General features: G+C 39.9%; 1 protein-coding gene across 1 annotated transcript in view; it reads left to right on the plus strand.

Moving 5' to 3' along the window:
• The window catches only part of LOC112136174 (ephrin type-A receptor 7), a 130,011-nt gene that overhangs the window by 72,681 nt on the left and 35,274 nt on the right, over positions 1 to 22,056 (plus strand). The window contains exons 4-5 of the mRNA XM_024257777.2: positions 10,791 to 10,946; positions 17,031 to 17,360. Coding sequence (XP_024113545.1) covers positions 10,791 to 10,946; positions 17,031 to 17,360 — 486 coding nt within the window. The remainder of the gene's footprint in view (positions 1 to 10,790; positions 10,947 to 17,030; positions 17,361 to 22,056) is intronic.

Below are 22,056 nucleotides of genomic sequence, written 5' to 3' on the forward strand. Positions count from 1 at the left end.
TAAAGATTCTGAAATAAAATGGATCCACTCGAATGAAAATTGTGTTTTTAACGTATTCTTTATAAAGAAAATTAAGCTCAAAATGCCATTTTAAAGTATTTTTTTATTTAAATTGTTTTGAATCAGAAGCAGACGAAAAAATGCCATTTGAAAAATTTGTGATGTAGAAAACACACTGGGCGGATCCCCAGTTTCTTTGCTCCGCCTTATCCTGATGTATCCAGTCATAGACAAGTAGATACGTCTTTGTTTTCCTCATCCGAGCTCCGATATTGCTCACAATTTTGTTCCACTGGTCATTTTAAGTTGAGGGTGTGAGGGGCTGTTGAGACGGTGTAAACAGAGAGCTCTCAGCAACAGGGTGGGGTGAGGGGGTGGGCTTTACTCTGAGCCAACGTTCCCACGCACAATTCAGAAGTGAATTTCTAATAAACTTCTACCGCTCTGCAGAAACTATGTCCTAAAAAACAGCTTTTTTTGTGAAAACAGCAAAATCATAATTAAAAGACCACAACAAGTTAAAAATAGATCAAAGTGGGGCTTTAATGCGTCAATGTTTGTGAATCCTGGGGGAGGTTGGGGGTCTGCTGGACCATAAGGCTGATTAAATGTTCAGGCAAGAGGGGAGTCAAAACGGCTCTCAGAGGTGTGTACTTGTGTGGGTGACCTCATACGGGGAACAGTTGGTCCATCCAGAGATGGATGGGATGGATTTAACACACACACACACCTTCAGCCGGCTGGCTGGGCTCCACGTCTCACTTTAAAACTCTAACAACATCCATGGTTTCTGCTCCGGATGCACATTGGTGCTCATATTTATAACAACTCAAATCGTGAAAATTGTTAAATGAGTGAAACCCAAAAAGTCAGACAGTGACCACGCAACAGATTGTGCACTCCTTCCTTTGAAATGCAACACAACCACGGAACGAACAATTTAGCTGTGACGGTAAAAACAGGCTGACCTTTCTGTCTGCACCCCCCCAGTCTAAACAGTTGTTTAATTAAGATGTGCTGCCTGGTGTCATGGGGAGCCGGAGGAGTCATGACTAACAGCAGAGGGAGAAATTGAGGAGTAGGAGCTACAAACGAACAGAAAAACATAATTTAAATACTTGAAAATTCCCCAAATACAGCAGGCAGTTTCTGAGCAGTTCACGTTGTGATTCACACGTCAAATTTGCACCAGCTGCCTATATTTGGACGTGGGGTGAACTTGTCCGTTAAAGTGTTTATAAGCTTAATACTCCAGATGCCTGTAGGAGGAGCTACCCCCAAATTCATAACCTGATTGCTGTGTCTGTACATATCTCATTTACAATGCATGGATGATGTTTAGAGGTCAGAGTAATTATTTTGAAGAGTTCTACAAAGCATCAGTAGACACGTCTACACCTCTGGGTTCATGAGATCATTCAGAATTTTTCCCAGTACTATGAATGTTCTGTAGTTTTTTCATCTCTCTGTGACCTAGTTTGCTGTCCCACATTACAGGGGACAAATAAGGATAAAATTTGAGGGTCTTTTTATTATCGTCTCGATGCAAATAAGTGAAAAATCATCAAGTTCAGGAGGAAAACAATCACTCCACCCACTGGTCATTGACAATGCCCAAAGTTAAGTCCCTTAAAATTCAGATTTTTTAACTCTGGATGCACTGTGACGCTCTAATTGTACTGCAGTACCTCCAATCCTGTCTGTACATTGATGTAAGCATTGAAACTGGCCGCCTCCGACGGACCAATCGCATTTTTTAATGTGAAAGCAGCTTTAGATTTTTCTGACATCCCATAATATACAAATCAGTATATGTGCAGTTCTGAACTTAATGTTTTTAGGCAGAATCCGAATTAGAGAGTTATGGAAACTAGTGTCTCAAATTTGGACGTTGCTAACCCTTGATGATGTCATCATTAGTTGCCGGTCATCTACGTTAGCGCGTAGCTTCCAGCGCTCCGAAATACAGAACTATGGTTTCTTAACTTATAAAATTCTCCAAAAGCAAGAGGTCATTACTTACATTTAAATGTAAACTTCTGTGCTTCAGAGCACATTCACGTGAAAAATGTGTTTCTTCCCCGCAGTATAGTGCGAAGCGAAACACCCTACCGGGGGAGGGGTACTCTGCCCTAAGTCCCTACCCCCGTCCCCTACAAAAACTGTACGCTCCTACAGCTCCAAATGCCCCTACGACTGGAAGGGTAGGGGAAGAATTTGGATTTGGAATTATTTTTTTTTCTTAATTTATACCAATAGCTAAAGGATCCAAAGTTCCAGACTGTCACACACACTGTCCCTAAATATCTAAACATGAACAGCAATGAAACATGATCAAATAACTATTACATGAGTGAAATGTTTCAGCTAAAACATCCTAAATACAAGAAAATAAAACCCAATAAGTACTAAGTTTAACCTAAATTATCCAAAGAATTGTGAAAAGTTTTCAATAAGCTGCAGAAGCGAGAGTGCTCTAAAGTAGAATAACTTATGCTAAACGACGCTGAGATTGATGAACCTTGGCCTCGCTTCAGCCATTACACTTACACAGAGAAATAAAATAATAATAATAGAAATGAATAATGTATTTTACTTTGAAAAAAAGTCATTTATGACCTGAAGGAGAGGAAAATGTTACGTTTGTAATTACCAAATGCATGTATAATCTTGATTTGTGCTTCATTATTTTTCAAACAAATCAATTTGAATGTTTGTTGTGCAGCTTTGTTTTGCCGTATCGGATGAAAACCATTAACAGCACGCGCTCGCCGCGGCAAATGACTCCGAATTACACACACCTTTGTGTGTTCTGTCTCAATAAGTGGCTCTAACAGGCATGTCCTCCGCGCACGGCGAGCTGCCTGATTACCCTTGACCTCCTCTTTTTCCAGGATATTAGACTGAATGAGGCGCGCTGCAGCAGAGCCCACCTCCCCTCACGCGCGCCGCAGCGCTCGTTTATCTTCCGTCCGGAAAATCAGATTCATCAGGCCCATTTGTCTGCATCTGGGTCGCAGTCCTAATGAAAGCGGCCCATTCAAATGAGGCGAATGACAATGGAATGTCAGCAGAAGGGGAGTGGCGTTCGAGTCCCGGACCGCTGATTCAAAGGAGTCGAATGAACCGCATCAGCGGGGATTGTGAGCTTTCGTAACCAGGCGTAGTTAACAAAAGCAAGAAGGTAAACAATCAAACAAAAAATATTACACTTTACAAAAGCATATCAAATTTGCGTGTTGCTGATGCAGGAGATAAAACGTGAGACGGGTGTGCCGCATCACAGATCAATATTAGCTCTCTTTTCTAAGAGACGCTCGCCTCCAACCAGGGGTTTGAAAATGTGAAATGATGCTCAAAAACATATGAGAGCACACACATTTGTAGTCTTGCAGATGACAATATGCTCAATTCATTTAGAACAAGAGGCTAAGGGACTTCTGCTAAAAATACCTTCAGTTTTGATTCAGAAGTTCAGAGTTTTCACTTTAAAATTCTTTGTTTTTTTTTTTATTTAAAAAGTAGTTTTCACATAAGGACTAAACTTAAACTGTTATTTTTTGTGTGTAAACATTTTCTTAAGAATTACTTTAACCCTTTAACACCTGAGATGTCGCCGGTGAAGGCTAAAAAACGCTTTTTTTAAATATAAAAAAATTGTGATGTAGAAAATCCGATGGGCGGGTCACCAGCTCCCTATCTCTGCCCCATTCTGATGCATCCACTTGTAGACGCCTATCAATTAACGACTTTGTTTTTTTTTGTTCGAGTTAGCATTTGGCTAACAACTGTACGACTCCATGCATAGCTCAGATATTGTTTGCCATTTTTGTTGCACTGGTATTGTTTGATTAAGGGTGGGAGGGACTGGAAGCTAGCTGGAGAGCATGTAAATGGAGGTAGGGGGTGGAGTTGCTCCAAATCAAAAGTCCCGCCCACATCTCAGGTGAATCCCTAAAAGAAACTGCAAAATCATAACCACAAGGGGAACACTTTTACTGTAGATCAGAGATGATCGAGGAGGGACTTTAAGAAGAAAAATGATTGGAAAAAGTTGAAAAGCATGATTAGTTTTCCTCCACAGATGTGTTTCTGTGCGTCACCGTTGGCTGTTTCTCCACCTGTTTCCTCCGTGGGGAGTCAGCCGTCGGTAACCACGTAATGATGAAGCAAAGCGCTGACCTGAACGACAGGCAGAGCGCTCTCCCTCTGATTAGAGCGCGAGGCGGCCGGTGGCGTGGATGCTAACCAGGTCTTTACTTCATGCTAATAACTGGTATTTCCGCTGCAAATCAAAGCTGTAAAACGCTCAGGTGAGGCATGCTGGAGCGGAGGAGAGCGCCGCTTTGAGCTGTCACACCGGCTTGTTAAAGAAACCGAAGAAAAGCTTGACAGCACTTTGTTTCTCACTTATTCAGCCGTCTTCCACAATTTTCAGCTGCTTTAACTTTTGGAATATAATGTAGAATTTTTTTATCATTGGAAAACTATTTAATCTTTTATCGGCTGTTTTTTTGTGACCAGAGTGATAAATTATTGAGCCAATAAGATTAGAAACCCAAATAACAACTTGAAAATTTCAGCTAAAATATGGTTGTAAGGCTAAAAAAAAATTAGTCAGAAACGTTCTAATGTAATTATTATTGGCTTCAAATTTTCTCTTTTTAAGTTTCAAAACTCAAAATTTAAGTTCCAAATGTTTGTATTTCCACTTTGAACTCTTTTCTTTTTTTATTCTTGTTTTTAAATCAAGCCTCTCTCCGCAAGTTATAAACTGGCCAATCGGATGTCTCAAAAAGAGCATGGGGTGCTCACTGGCCCCACCTGGAACTTTTAAAACGTTTGACAGAGCTTCCACTGAAAGTCTGCTTTCAGTGGAAGTGGAATGGCTTTCCAGCAAACTCACTCCTGATTGGTGAGAGTGGTTGCCATAGCAATGATGACTCAGACCGACTCGGACCGATCACTGCCTACTAATGTCGTCTGGTCTCAAAATGGCAAAATCCGTACCGCTGAAAACTGGCAACTGAATTTACTTCATTTCATTGGAACCCGAGGTAAAGTCATATTTCATGGGAGCTTCGCTTTATCCATCTCTATGCATATATATATATATATATTCCAGTGGTTTCGGGCTTCCACGTTTAAACTTTTGCGACCATTTTTAGGCTCTACGTACAGAATGCACACCTCAACACGTGTTGAACTTTGACCGTTCAGAGACTCTGATTGGGTATCGATGTGTAGGTTTGGTTTATCCCAGAGACGGCGACGAGCCTGACGACGTCTGCGTTTGTTTTTTTCAAATGAATTTCACTCTCCTGACATGATTGCTAATTATTTCCGTTGATGCAAGCCACTAGCAATGAACCAAAACAATTCCAATTCGTGCTCAAATTGCGATGTCTGCTACACATTTCACACATAGGTGGCGTTCTTATATACTAAATATAGCTTTAGACTTTCAGCCTTCAGCAGCAGAATTAAATGGAATCTTTGATATTTTTTTAGGATTTCTGGTGTGTCTGAGCCTCAGATGGAAGTCTAGACATCATATCTGTAGAGTGATGATATCAAGCTGACAGCATTTGAACAGCTCATCTCATCTTTTAATAGAAAGTCACTTTTTCTTCACTTTATATCCTCATTCTTACACATCCATGAGGAAGTGGGTCCTCACACAAGGTTGAACAGAGCTGCAACTCTTCTACATATTTTAACCAGTAGATATTTTCAAAGTTACGTTCATGCTTTACTAATAAAGGAGGCGAGTGTGTCCACAGTCTTCTTCCAAACACTAAATCTTTTTGATGATGAGGAGGGATCCTGGCGTGAAGCTTGAGTCTGTGGAGCAGCTGGAGTTATCCATCTTTCATCTCGACTGTTCTTCCTCAGATTTGCCCCCAGTGGGTCTTTCTGATGCCCCGCTGCATCTCTGTTCAGGAGGCTAAACCGAACCTCCTTTAGGGTGATTAATACACGTTAAATGCTCCCATGGAGCCAACGAAACAACTCATTGCTCAGGTTGGATGCATGAAGAACTTCATGGTTTATTAATGGCCGTTTAAGGCAGAGCAGCAGGAGACGGAAGCTCCGACAGCAGCTCCTTGACTCCAAAGTCTCCTGAAGTCGTATGAAAACTCAGCAATCATTTTTAAATCAAATTTTTTTGTTTGTTATCCAGATAAAAAACAAAGTTTTTATCAACATAAACCAGGCTGCTGATCTTACCTCTTGGGATTATTCAGCTTTTTTCCGACAGTTTCTGACTTAGTTCAGATCTTTTTAGCATCAGTTTTATCAACTCCTCTGGATAGCTTCATCCACGATGGAGGAAGTGATTTTGGGAAATGGGAACAATTCTGCATGACACGCTCATCTTCTGCTGAGCTGTGTGATGTTGTGGTTCCTCTCGTGGCTCCACCAGTCACTGTTGGTCATGTGACTCATTTAATTAGAAAATAAAAAGTGTTTCCGTGACAGTTTTGCCAAAAACCTCAATTTCAAATACCCCCCTCCTCCAAGCGCAAGAACTTTTTTTTTCAATAAAAGCGAGTTTTTTCAAAATTGTTGTTTCCATTATGCACATTTATTATTTCAAATTCAATTTGTGCAATTTCATAGTCTATGGAAACGCAGCTAATGACGCAGATTTATCAGCCTTCATTTTGTATTTAGCAGTTAAGTGAATATTTTGAAGCACGTTTGACTCTGATAAGTTTACTGAAGTTAGCACTAGCGCACCAAAACTACCCACACCTATTTGTTAATCGTCTGAAATTAGCTGTATTTGTTATTTATGTATTTATATTTCATTAACTGACTAAAGCATAATGAGTAACATTAACTTAACACTTGTTAAATGTGCTGTTGGAGTTAGTCAGTATAAAGCTACATTTTCAAAATTTTTTTAAGATATTTATCATTAATTTAGCTTCTTAGACGCAAATTTGATTTAAGTTTAATTTGGAATTTAGCATTAATATTATTATTTATATCTAATTTAAAATTCAGGATTTTTTTTCTAGTACCATTGAATCTCTCAGTTAGCTAACATAGCACTTATTTTAGCTAATTTTGCAATTTCCGTTTTTTTAGTATTAACTTTTTTTAAGCTATTTCTATTGATGTAACATTGCCTTCAATTAAGTAGATTCAAATTTACATTTTTTATTTTATTTTATTTTTGTGTTCTATCTTTTTGACTAATTTGGCATTTGGTACAAAAATATCCAGACTAATGTGGAATTTAGCACATTTAACCATCTGAGATTGACATATATTAATTTCAACTTTTGTTTTTCAATATTTTTTTTTTTATCTCCACTTTACTTTTTATATCTTATTTTACAATTTTTTAAAGCCATATTTTGTTACACGTCTTGTTTTATTTTGTCTTTCATGTTTCCAAGTTAACATCCAGTATTTTTGGTTTTGGTCAAAATTGTTTTATTTATCTATCTCTTTCTTTAACTTTCAGAATTTTCACTTATTCTCTATTAGTGAAGTTTTTTATTTAAACCTTTATAGTTTTTTTTATATTTAAATGTGTTTCTACATAAATCATGTTTTTTCACGTCTCGGCTAAACCGTAAATAATTTAGCAAACCTGTCAAATATTTTAGTTTAGTTGAGGAAACCTTAAAGTTGTTTTTTAAACTGAATCTGCCAGCAGAGTGACGGCAGAATGACAGAGAAAACATCAAAGATGCTTCTGTGACGGTGAACCGACTGGTGAAGTTTGGGTGGCGTGCGGCCTTCACGGTTCCTCCGTGTTCTTGACCCCCACAGACACAGCTGCCGCCCTCATCTGCAGGCTTCACTCGTCTGCTGATGTTCTCCTGCACAAACATGAAAGGCTCCACTGTTCCTGTCCTCCTTCGGTCCGCGTGCCGGCGCCTCCATCAGCGCCCGCATTGTGAATTCTGCCCTCCAGAAACCGGAGGGGGGGCTCCAGCCAGCTCGCAGAACAAACAGATCAGTCGGATTGCCAGCTGTCAGCCTTCCCAGAAATTCCTCCTTCACCGATGATTAAAGTGCAGGGATGGCGGGAGCCAGCAACGTCTGGAGTGCTTGACGTTTTGCCGCGGTCTCGGGGCGTCTGGCGTGCTCCGACTGACGTGACCTTGCCTGGCAGCGTCTACCGGTGTCTCTTCGAGCGGTCGCTCGCCGTGGAGAATGACGGCCATCGAGCTACGCCAACTCCTTTTGTTATCTGAGCAGTACATATTGTCTTGTTACTCCCCCATCATTAGACACACACTTCCAAGGCGGGCGGGCCAAATGTTCATCCGTGCTGAATTGACGAGATAAGTCCAAACGCCGTCTCGCCACAAAATGCAGAAAATGCCGAAACCACGTCTGTTCTCGTGGCTGCATGCATAATTTAGCCTTGATTCCTTTTTTTTGGGGGTGCTTGATGTCGTTGGCGTGGCGACGGGAGGTTGCTGGCGGCACGTTCAAGAACAGACTCTGCTCTGGTGGTGTTTGACAGGAAGTGTGTGCGTTTGATGTCGGCGGCTGAAAGCGCCGCACTTTCTTCCCTGTAATGACAGACATTAGAGAGTCGATTACAAGCTTCTTACAGCAAACGCAACAAAGGCGCACAGGTAAACACGACTGCGCACACGCTCGCTCTGACCCGAGCGGGAGGCGCTGAAGCGGCACAAGAGTGTCTTTAAGACACCAAAAAGAGCTGGCTGGACGGGCCCTTCACTTTTCAGAGATGGGGTTGGAGTGGAGACATGTTTGAAGAGATGTCTTGGTCGATGCACAAATAACTCTTCCAGTGATTCTCGAACAGAGACGATTGTTCTGTCTCTCATGGAGGCTGTTTCAGTTTGGCCACTAGGTGGCGATTGTGCTATATAATTACACCTTATTCCAGAAGAAGAAGAAAGTATGAGAAAAAGTGATCCTTTAGACCAGGGGTCGACAACCTTAACAGTAAAAGAGCCATTTGGGCCCATTATCTACTGATCGAAACCTGGAAGGAGCCGCATGGACTTACTTTAGCCTAAAATAAATTTGAAAAAGTATTTTTGGTACAAACAAAAGCAAAAATATACAAAGAAACTACTATATCTCAAAATTGGATTTTTTTGTATTTTTACCCTTTACCTTTAGTAGAGGCCAAATTACAGAAAAAGCTAGATTGTTGCTTAATTAGTAGATTAGCATAAAATTCCCCAGTAAATTAAATAGGCCATAAATGTTAGCATGTGGCCAAAATAAAAGCTAAACCATAAATTAACCTAAGAACCCCAGTAGATAACAAATTAGCAAAAAATTTTAGCATATTGCTAAAATATTAGCTAAACTCCAAATTAGTATATAAAAAAAAAAAACCTCTTTGGAGGCGAGTTAGCCAAAAAAGCTAGCTTGTTGCTCAATTACTAGCTGAACTCCAAAATAGCCCAACATTCATCAGTAATCCAAATTAGCCAGAAATGTTATTATGTTGCTAAAATAGAAGCTTAACTCTAAATTAGCCTAAAAAACCCATTAGAAAACAAACTAGCAAAGAACGTTAGCATGTTGCTATAATCTAAGCTTTTTAGTTTTGTGAAAATTACAATTTTATCTTTAGTTCAGCCAGAGAGCAAGCATGGAGAATTAAAAGAGTGTAAAATATTCATGCTTTTATAAAGAAATTTATCTAGTCTGTAAATGTATGTTTAGGTCGACTGAGCGTTAGCATTAGCCGTCCTATTCAAAATCCCATAATTTACTAGCATCAAGCTAGCGGACTTTAGCATTATGCGTTGGGTCAATCTCTATATTTATGGATCAATTATTGATCTATTAAGCTTAGATCAATTCAGATCGATTAATCGATTTTTATCAACCCAGCACTAGAAAAACACCTAGTAGTAATTATTTAGCTTTCTGGTTTTCTTAAGCTACACACACATTTGACATTTCAATAATGCCTGTTTAGCACATGGTCTTCACACTGAGCAAGCAGGGAGGGGCTTCTTCTTCTTTTTCTTTTGCTAGTGTTTACTAGTGCATATCCACCACCTACAGTCAGAAGAGGTTTGGTCCAAAATGTCCAAGAGATGAAAATCTGGTGAATCTTGTTGAAGGCTTTTTCTTTTACAGCTCTATTCCAACACACGAATTATTTGGTTCCATAGAATTCCCGCCAGACACAAACCACAATTATTCATTTCTCCTCCGTGAACGGTTGGCACTTCCATGAATTTAAACGGGCGCCATCCATGCTGACGTTCAAACTGGCCGTCAAAATATGCATTTACGCGCGTTTACATTGACTTTCATTGGAAGTGGTCGCTTAAACGCTCGATTTTAGGGCAATTTGAATGTAGCTTTGGACGTGTTTGCTAACAACTCATCACCAAAAGCCTCTTTATCTGTATTCAGAGGCAGCAAGTAAAAAAACTTTTACAATAAAAGGAAAACTAAAGTACTCAAAAACAGGTTAACATAGTTATTAGCGATCATTTGGAAATACAATAATGCGCTGCTAGCGTGCTAATATGCCGCCTAGCTTGTACTAGAAGATAAAACACTAAAGTTTTTAAGTTATAGAGCACAACTGCTGATCTCACCTAAATAGTTTTTCTCAAATGTATTAGTGCCTTTTTATCTGGACTTTTATGTCAGTTTAGCTTCTCTATGGATATTTTAAGGCTTATTTTTCTTCATTTGTTATTTTTCCTCCCAAATCAGGAGATTATTGGCAGAGTCTCAAGTCAAAGTTTTGGCAGAAGCATTTGGAGTTTTATTTTTTTTTTAATCAAATGCGTTTCATGTTTGTCTTCCAGCCTGTCCTCCCGGCTCCTACAAGATGTCGTCGCGGCAGCAGGAGTGCTTCTCGTGCCCGGCCAACAGCGTGGCCGACGAGGAGGGCTCGGTGGTGTGCGTCTGCGAGGAGGATCACTTCAGGACGCCCCTGGACAGCCCCTCTGCGCCGTGCACACGTAATGACCCCCATTTCTTTTCACTGAGATGAGATCATCACAGAGCTGACCTGTCCTTCACCTGCTTCCCTTCTCCCTCTTTTGCTCCACCTCCTCTTTAGAAAACAGATTTTGAAGTGTTTTTATCTGTTTTTGCTATGGATAGTGTTAAAAAGCGGAAACATTACATACAAAAATTGAATTTGGTCAATGCGAAGGTGTCCCAAAAATCTCCAGTTGGATAGATTTCCTCCTAACGATGGAGGGGGAGGAGCTTCATGTCTCAGCGTGTGTCCAGGAATATTTCTGTTCCTTGAACTCCGCATTGACGACATAGCTCTGCAGTCCCGGTCAGATAACATTCACGGAGGCCCAGTGACCGCATTAATGATTCAGTAATTATGATGATCCACAGATTTGGCTAATCCTCAGTGCGGTGCAGACGACGGAGCAAAGAGTTTGATGAAATTCAGGAAGAAACCAGAGGCTTTTATTTCTTATTTTTTTTCCTTCCGATTAGCGAGGTCAGATGTGCGCTGCGTATTATCTGTATAATTATGGAATAACACCAGAGTGATTTAATTCTTCACACTCCAGTGTTGAACAAGGTCAGAACGCTCCTCTGTAGGAATCCTTGTCTTTCACCTCCTCGTTAATGGAGGCTGTGCAGGGACGCTTCCTTTAACATGTCCTGTTAAGATGCAGAATCTGAAAGCATCTCAGGAGAAGTCTTCAGTAACACTTTTAACAAAATAAAAGGACGACTGAAATACTGAGAACAGTTTATCGAGGAAAACAAAGACTTGATTAACAACAGTTTGAATAAATAAATACTAAGAAATACAATTTTAAACTTCGCTTTCATTAAAGATGTCCTCCATCGGAAAAACACAGTTTTCATTGGAAAGAGTCTTTAAATTCTTAGCGGCGATTAAACTGAGTGAATAATAATCACATGTTTCCAGTCACATTAAAGGTCAGGCTCTTCGCTCTCAAAGTTTACAGGTTTGGAAGTGCTTACCGTTAATTTTTAATGTTATATGCTTTGGTGGAGAGTTCACCTTTAACTGCTGCTACTAGAAAACCAGAAGACGTTAGTTGAGGGTGGACGGCTCGCGCTCGTGTTCTCTGTAGTTCTGCTGGAGCTCAGCGGTACCGACGGTTGTTCTGAGCGCTTGTATAACTTTCAGCTGTGCATCAGAGCTGCAGCCTCCTCCTTAAATGTTCAGAAACCACACGAATGAAGGGACAAAGCCACAACCAGCTTCTAGACTTTTAACTTTTCTTTTTTTTATTTATTATTAATCATTCAGAAAATGAGGGCTTCCTAAAAAAAAAAATGTACTGGTCCTTAAAGGGTAACAAAACACTAAATCACTTTTTATTTGGCCGTTGACCTCTATAAATGGGGCTTTAAAAGTGCCACATTTTTCACAAATTAAACTTGAAAATATAGTCAAAAATTGTCTTTGTGCTGCCCCCTACAGGTTGAAATGACGTATTGCTGCTGAATTTTGTGATTGGTCAACTGGTGTAAGTCTCAGAAGAGTGGCAGTATAAAAGCTCCGCCCATCTTTGATTCTGTAACGGTCGGTCGTTAGCTTTAGCATGGCCAAAGCCAGGTGTATTGGCTTCAGATGACAAAAATCTACTGGCTTACACAACTTTCCAGTGGACTGGGAAGTTAGAGAAGGTTTAGTTCAATTGTTATTGAATCCAGAAAATTCTGTGCAGGTGATGGATTTGTAATGAACATTTCACTCTGGATTGTTTGTTTAATATATTAGCCTTTATTAGCTTATGCTGCGCCAGCAACCCCGCCGTCAATGCAAGGCATGCAGGCAACAACCACAAAAACCGGGCTAGCTCCCTCATTTATTAACCGATTTTCACAAAACATGGCTAGAATAATGGATGTCTAATGTAGAGCTGTCATGTGATGAATTTTTTGTATGATTATTTAATTGTAACCTTAAATAATTAGTCTAATTAATCAATTTTAATCACAATATTTTTAACCTAATAGCTGCTGTGAAAAGCCTCATTTTGAGGTATTTCATTTACATTTGTGACTTTGTTGTGCAGTAACAGATCAAAATAAAACTAAAAAGGTGTCTTTATTGAGGTTTTTTTTTTTAACTTTACTTTGACACCACCAAGGGTTGATTTATTTTTCATCTTATTTCTATTTTTTTAATTTATTTTTCATCTTATTTCTATTTTTTTATAGTTATGTCATATCTAAGACAGATAATTTGGTTGTAATTTTCTATTTTTTTTTATTTTGCTAATCAAAGCACACAAATGTGGGTGTGGTCATTTGACAAACAGGTGAAAATCCAATTCTGTAAGCCACTCTGTAGTAATTCAAGTTTGAGTCGGATAAATGTTACTGTAAGCCCAAACTTAAAAAAAAAACAAAAAAAAAAACAAAAACGCCATCACTTCAGAAACGTTTCCATGGTTACACATCAATCATTTAAAGGTCCTGATCCAAACTTTGTGTTCAAAGGATGGAAAAGTTGTTTCAATCCTTTTGGGGTGTTTTTTTCACTTATCTTTCTAATTGTGACTGAAATGTGTTGATGGCCGACGTATTTAACTGCTAATCTGAAAAAAAAAAAACGCTCCTCTGAGATTGGAGGGAAGATTGGATCTGAGAGGGATCGATGGGATGAGATGTGGGCTGGACCATGAGAGTACAGTCGCTTTACACCAGGCAAATGAAATGCACGTCTCTGGGTAGAGAAGCAGGCTCGCGTCGTGACTCTAATGTCAGATTTGAAGGGTTTGCTTCAAACTCCACACCAGCAGCAGCTTCAACGAACGCGGCAGCCGAAGCAATTTATCTGTGAGGTAAAAAGGTTGTATTTGGTAGAACAGTTGAACCCTTCAGATTACATGAGTTCAGTTTGCCCACAACTCTGTCATAATCCTGTTTTATCCAGGATTTTGGTTTTAAGAAACAATTTTTTTTCTCATGACAGATATTAAGCTGTGGAAGGGATGCTGGGATTTTAGTTCTAATGCATTTGGCCTCATTGTGAGGGCCCACTGGGGGAGGGGCTACGAGCGGAAGTGTCTGAATCAAGAATGTTGTGTAGTAATCATCAGATAGAAGAGCTTGACAGATCACATCAGAACTGTGACTCTTGGTTTTTGAAACTTTTCCCCGTTTTTCCTTTTTTGTTCATTAAACATTTAGTCTTTATGCATCTCAGAGGTTCAGCTCAATAAATAATTAAGTCTTTAAGAGGAAAAATACTTTCTTTTAACCATTCTAATGACATCATAGCTAAAATAAACTCTTAAATATATTTTCTGCTTTTGAAAACCCACCAGTGTTATGTGAATATGTACAGGCTTACAAGTGCCTTCATTCATTAAGACTTTTCAAAATAAAAGGCTTTAAATGCATCAAACATTTCAGCTTGTACTTGTATGACAAACAGATATCAGTGTTTTATTTAAGTTTTAGCTTCTCAACACTAAATCCCGCTGAATAAGTGTTAAATAGTTAAAAGAAGCTTTTTAAATAGGTCTGGCAATCCGATTTGTATCGCGATACATGGCTTGTGATACAATATGTTTCACAATATATTCCAAGACCAATTTTTCACTTTTTTTTTTTTAAGTCTGACTTAGAAAGACTAAGTAGTACATGTCTCATAACAACAAAAACTGACTTTAACACAAGCTGGTTCTCATGAGTTCTTGTTGTTCTGGTGCATTGTAGAGCTGCTCTAAGTGTGGAGTGCTGCCAACTAGTGGTCGGAGGTTTAAATGGAAAACAAAAGTATAATGCTGAAGGACGCTCATAAATAATAAATTAAAATATTCTTGTCAGCAGTTTAAATTGATACAAGTATCGCGATATATTCTGTAAACTTTGCTGTATCTTGACAGAAATTGAAAGTATCATCTGCATAATGACGAACAAATGGACTAGAAATGTTTATGTCCACTTTATTGATGTAGATTAAAAACAGTGTGGGCTCTAAGATCGAACCCTGTGGTGCACCAGCACTGATGCTTATGCCAGTTGATTTACAACCTAAAAGATAATTGGAAAACTACCCAGTAGAAATATCACCATTTACAATTTTGACATCATATGTTATGGTTTACAGAAGTCTAGAAATGAGGCAACACTGTCATTGGCAGAATCCAAGGTTTTCACACGTTCAGTTCAGATCTGTCTGTCAGTGGGTTAAAAACAAGGACGAGATCATCAGGACCTTCAATTTGCCACAAATGCAGCTGCACTATTAGAGGCATCTAAAGTTCAGTGTTTTTGATGAACACCGCAGTAATCATCCTCTTGTCATGTTTGCTGACAGCAGAGATTTAAGGTGATTAGTGCTTTTTTTTCCAGCGTTAAAGATTTTAAAACGCTGCCAGTCCTCAACAGCTGAGGTCAAATGTGTGACTACATTAAATTAAAGAGGTTACATAAACCCCCGAAGCTTAACCAGCTAAACCTGAAAGATTAGGAGAAAAATTAGTGAGCTGAATGCAGTCGGGAGCGTGGCAGGGGTCCACTTTATCCCCAGCAGGACGGCGGTCACACAGCGGTCATGTCGCCAGACCGAAACGCTAAACGAAGCCTCGCGGACACTTCTGGGACTGATTTACATCAGCAAAAACCAAACCGCTTTTAATTTAGTTTGTTTTTCTGGAGCCAATTGACAGCTAGGGTCCAAACAGAGGATTACTAACCGCTATGCGAAACCAGAACAGATCCTTACAGGATAAAATAGTTTGTGTTTGTGTGGTGGTAATCAATATTTTTAAACAATATTTAAGCGATTTAGTGTCATGCAGACTGGTTCTTCTGATCTTGATCCAGTGAAGATCTTTTCTTTCCACAACTATAGCTTTCAGCTCTGAAGAACCAGAGATGTTTTACTACTTAAGTACTACTTAATGACTTCTAATATCCCTCTTGTGACTTAATAAAGTTCTTGAAATGAAAAAGGGCCAGTGACAAATCAGTAATTTTTTTCTGCAGTTATTGCAGACTTTTTAACAATCTTCCTTTAAGTCACATTTGTCAAAGTCAAGGCCCAGGGGCCGGATCCGGCCCACAGGGTAATTCTATCCGGCCAAACTAGCATATCTCTTCAACGATTTACACGATTACCGTAATTCAAACCAATTCTGATGCTGAGAAAAGGGTATCTTTGCTCTGGTATGCAATACTTTACAATAGTGAAGTGTTTACGTAAATCCCATCATTCTGATGCGAAAATAAGCAGCTATTTGTTAGAATTGTCTTCACGGTTGAAGAGTTAAACCTGAAGTGATTATTAGAAACATATGAGAAATGTCATTGTACATAGGTGTCATACAGAAGATAATTTGAAGTGTTTTTTAGAAAAAAACTGGAATAAATAGGTATATGTAAGAAAAGGTGTCGCAAAAAGGGGCGGGACCACAAAAAGATTTTTCTACCCACTGCTTTTTAAACACATTATTAGCTATATTTGTATATTTGTATTTTTTATTCTGATATTTGTATTTTTAATTATTGTGTTTATTTTCATTTTGTGTTTGAAACAAAAACAAATTTAAAAAAATTAGGGGTGTCAGTAAATATCAATTCAGTGAAATATTGCGATACTTAATTTGACGATATTCGTATCAATTTAAAATGCTGCCAAGGTGATAATGTAATTGATATTTAAGAGCAAAAGTGTTGTTTAGTCTTACTTTTGTTTTCCACTTAAAGTTTCTTAAATGACCAAAAGAAATGTGTTTGGGTAAAAGCATCTTGTTTATTAGATACAATTTCAGTACTTCATGTTCTGGTCATTATATAACATTTATTTTACAATTTTTACTTTTGTGAAAAATGTATTAATATTCAGATAATTATTCAATCATAGTATAAAAAATAGTGAAATATTGACTGGTACTGTCTTGGGATATATTGGGATACACATCAATCAAGATATGTGTATCGCGATATGTATCACATTGACAGACTCGTGATAAAACACCCCTAGTTAACCCTTTAAGAAAACGACCTTAAAATAGTTTTTGTCTCCTTGATGAGACAAACCAAGTGTTTGAGTTAACTGCATTCTTTTCCGTACCCTTCAGGCCCCCCCTCCCCACCCAGAGACCTGGTCTACACCCTCAAGCAATCCACTCTGATTTTGGAGTGGTCGGCGCCGTCCGACAGCGGGGGCAGAGTGGACCTGACCTACAGCGTGAGCTGTCGCCGGAGCGTGGGGCGGCAGTGGGAGCCGTGCGGCGCCAGCGTTGGCTTCGTGCCCCAGCAGGTGGGACTGACGGAGAGGACGGTGACGGTGGTCAACCTGCTCCCCAACACCAACTACTCCTTCGCCGTGGAAGCTCTGAACGGCGTGTCCGAGCTGCTGCCCAAGAAGAGGTTCTACACCCAGGTCAACGTGTCCACGAGTCTGCCCGGTGAGCCCCCGCACACTCCGCTTTCCGTCGGTGGGCCGCGTCAGCACCGACACGCCCGAAGCAGAGGTTTACAGTCAGGAGGAGAAAGCCAGAGCAGAAAGATGAGTGACGACGGGGAAAATAACATGCAATTGAGGTTTGACAGGCAGGCGAGCAGCTGCAGTCAGACAGGTATTATCATTCACGTCTCTGCAGGAAGAAGACCTGAGATGTGTTTATAACAGAATCCACGCCGCACAAAGGGCTATTTCTGTCTGTGAGTGGGAGAAACTTCGCAGGGAGACATCCAGATCAGGCACATTTCCATCTAAGCTACTAAACGATGTGTTGCAGAGTCTGTTTATCCTGATGATTGTGTGTCTGATTTGATGGCTGTCAATTGTTAGAGGGAGATGCTGTTTTACAATATAGACTGTTTATATCTACAGTTCAAGATGCACCAAATATTAATTAATAAAAGATAAAAAGTTAACAGAATTTGTTTAATCAAATAAAAATCCAGTTTCTTCTACCAGCAACACATTTATTGCTCTTAATCTCTTAATTCAAGATTTTTAAAATTGTGCTTCCAAAGATCCAGACTTCATCAGTAATCCTTCCACTTCTCCAGATTTTCTTGTTTATTAGTTTTCCCCAAACAGTTTCAGAAGGATTTACTCCACTTAACACACGCTGAAAGGTTTCAACACAAGAGGCACAGAACTGGAGGGATAAGCCAGTCCTCTGTGTGCGCTGAATGATAATAAAGAAATCGTCTGACGATGGATCGGTGCAACCGCTAGATGTGAAAATGAGAAAAGAACTAGTAGAATTCTTTTTTCTGGGGGGGTTGGGGGTATGAGGTAATAATATGACATTTGGAGGGTATCAGAGAATTCTGTCTCATGGCAAAATAACCCAAAAATGATCTGCTGTCACTTAAAGGACTGTTTCTATAATCAAAGGTTTTATATTTTATTAAATTTTGAATCACATTTACTTTTGGTGATTCACGGCATAGCTTACTGCTAAATTTTTATTTCCAAATTAGAGATAGGTTTTTCAGTCAGACTTTATTAATATTGTTCGCAGTTACTCAACAATTTGTTTGTGACACACCACACACTAGCCAGAGTAGAAGCGTTGGCCATGCTAGGAGAATTAGGAGGGCTTGAAGCATTAGCCGCACTAGAAGCGTTGGCCATACTAGAAGCATTAGCCACACTAGAAATGTTGGCCATGCTATAAGCGTTAGCCATGCTAAAAGTGTTGTCCATACTAGAAGCGTTAGCCATGCTAAAAGTGTTGGCCATGCTAGAAGCGTTAGCCGCACTAGGAGAATTAGCCGGGCTTGAAGCATTAGTCTCACTAGAAGCGTTAGCCGCATTAGAAGAATTATCCATGCTAGGAATGTTATCCCTGCTTGAATTGTTAGCCGCGCTAGAAGCGTTAGCTGCACTAGAAGCATTACCCACACTGGGAGCGTTAGCTGTGCCTGAAGAATTAGCCACGTTAGAAACCTTTGCCTTGTTATCTCATTTGAATTTCCTGTAACTCTCAAACCTGTTTGCAACACACAAAAATCAGACTGATACTGTTAAAACTTATGTTACTGTGACAATGCTAACTCCTAAGCTTGTTTGTAACGCAGAAAAACACACTGTGACACCGCTACATATTAGCCACATTAGCGTTTTCTCATAACTTTGTTTGGAACTCGTAAAAACAAAACAAAAAACAAAAACAACCATTTTGATAAGAGTGCAGCTTTCTGTTCGATATCAGTGAACACAACCAGAATACATTTAGAAATAAGGCACTCCGGATTAAGGGGCACTGTAGGCTTTTTTTTTTTTTTTTTTTTTTAAAGTTACTTTAATTGCCCCTTATAGTGCGAAAAATACTGTTTTCCCACATAATTTTAGAAGAAATTTTTTTATTATTTATTTATTTATTTTTTTTATGGAGGATTTGCAGTTATCTGAACACCATGTTACTTTTTTAAGAAAAGTTTCAAAGGGTTCTGGTCCACTCAGTAAATTTGAACTTGTGACATTCTTCTGTTTCGGTTTTGAACCAATGGGTTACACTACTGATCTTTCCTCCATCTGTTTCCCTCCGTGAGCTTTGACAGAAGAAACTTGCTTTCATTTCGAAGAGTCCTCGATCACGATGACAGCTTTGTGTCGTCAACCATCAACAGGCCTCACTCTTCCTTGTCTCTGAATAACAAGCAGCCGGTAAAAATCTTTGCAGACAGCCCACAATCTAAAGACTCTTCATAGACTCCAATTATAAGCCAAGAGGTAGGCAATTAAAATTCCCATCACAAGGTGACAAAGCGTTTTAAGTGGCTGGGCTATAGCCCTGAAAAGTAGCTTGATGACTCTATTCATTTGGTGCCTGCTGAAGCCTCACCTTCCCATCACTTCTAATTAAGGAGGCAAAAGGATCCAAACGGCTCCCAGCAGAGGGCTGCGGGCGGGGTGCCAGGCGGGGGTGGGCTTTTGGAAACTTAATGACGCTGAAGGAGAGATTTGTACTCTGACACTTTAGGGGCTCGCTCGGTGAAGGAAAGAAAATAAAAAGATGCCCTTTTTGGCTATCGTTTGATGCTAGATTGATTTTAAGTCTCATTTAGATATTTAGGCAGGTGTGTAGGATCGGTCCAAGCACTTTCATTCACGTCTTCAATTAAATATTTACAAACCCGACAATCCTTTTAAGGGTATTTAGTGTGAAAATATTATGTCAAGGTAGCCTCTTTACATGAACTTCAACTATTTGATCATTACCGGATTTCCTAAATTAAGCAGTAGGACATTCGATTCCCTTTATCTGATCAAGGAAGCTGTCCATATGTAATGACTAAGTCACAACTGCTCTTAAGAATGTTTACAGGAAAAAAATGGGCAAACCAATAAGGGTTTACCCATTTATCCTCCACAGACAGTCCAAAGGCCTTAAGGCCAGTTCCGAAGAATAGTAGGATTTATGTACAACATCACCTGAATCTCATAAGCGCGTGCTACTTTTGTTTGCCTTTCGAATACTTGACACAGTACACTTACCACATGCACCATAATCGTACACTCTACTTTCAGTGGTGCAAGGCTTTAAGTCAGGGGTGGCAGACCCTGGTCCTCAAGAGCTTCAACTCTGGCTTGTTTTCCAGCTCTCTCTGGACTGCTCGATGCTGAAAACCTGTTTATTTAATCAGGATGTGGAATCACTTGAGTCTGCTAATCAGCAGCAAGCTGGTTAGGGAGAGCTGGAAAACAGGCAGGGTTGAGGCTCTTGAGGACCAGGGTTGGTCACCCCTGCTTTAAGGGATCTGCAAGACACTCTGCGATCCCCTTAAGATATGATCAATTCTTTTCTACGACCCTCCTCGGGCCTGGACAGCCCCAAAACGGGCTGCACCTGTGTGGTTCAACCTCCTGTTGATACCTCCCAGCATGCATCCACCTTATATTCTGTATAAATCAGAGGTTTATAACTGAACGTGTTAACCAAACAAAATGGTAGTCAAGTGAGATGTCAGAGTATTGTTGTATATTCAAGACAACCACTGTTTTTTCTTTTCCTAATGTAGTAGTTCTTACATCCTTGCAATAATGTTCACGATCAAGTTTTGAAGGTAACAGGAAGTTCAAAAGTCACTGCAATATATATTCACAACATCCCTTGAAAGATTTCTGATGATGGACTACCGTGTTGACCAATATTGGTAGCAACCACATTTACATCATCAATTTGCCTGTTTCTGATTACTTAGAGGTATGTGGACATGTAAATAGCTCAGTGAATCCTCTATGTCAATGGAACTCTAAGGTAGTTTCTTGAACAGAAATGCTGCTTGACATGGCGACTCAAAGACCTGAGAAGGTTAGATTCTGGAACTTGCCTTGAATTTGTCTATTTGTTCCGTGTTGAAAATTTGATGCACTATAGTCAAAGTTACAGGCAGTTTGGACTTTTACGATTATAATTATTGGGCTCTTGCTACTGTTCTAGTTCTTTTTAATGGTATCAAAGTGATATCACACTGGTGTCAGAAGTGGGATTTAACCTAAAAGACTTTGGAGCAAGATTGCACACATGAATGGCTTCTAGTTTGTCACTTGACATACAATTGGAGACTGTAGAAGACCTAAGATATTTATTTGTGTAAATTAATCATAAACCTAAATGAATCATTTGCACCATTGCGTTTTTTTCTCTGAACCCTGGAGGAATTCAGCTCATAAGGCTGCCACCTCACGTCCTCGTCCCCCTCCATCTCAGCATTCACCCCCCACTCCCACCCCTTTATGCATCCATCTCCGAGGCCCCAGAAACTCTACGGGGATCGGCCCTCCAAAGCACGGACAGTAATCCTCTCAGGATATTGAAATGCCAATCCCTTCTCTTTCCTGACCCGTGCTTCCACCTGATCTCTGTAGCTTTCCTGCATCTCTGTCTCCTTTTCCCCGCCTTGGTTAAAGAGCTTTGGATGCACAGCCGGCCGGGGGGGATGGGGGTATTGGGGTTGGGCGGGGGCATCCTGTTTCTAGCCAAACAAAAAAGAGCACCTCTGATGCGAATGTCATTTGTGCAACCTTTCTTGAATCTAGCATGGATCAATGTGCAAAGAGCTCAACTTCCACAGGACCTGGAGCATGCCCGCTCTTTCTCGACATGTAAAACCCCAACCGCTTCTCCGGTAGCCTGAGAG

Source organism: Oryzias melastigma, linkage group LG11 (genome assembly GCF_002922805.2).
Source record: "Oryzias melastigma strain HK-1 linkage group LG11, ASM292280v2, whole genome shotgun sequence".
NCBI lineage: Eukaryota > Metazoa > Chordata > Actinopteri > Beloniformes > Adrianichthyidae > Oryzias > Oryzias melastigma.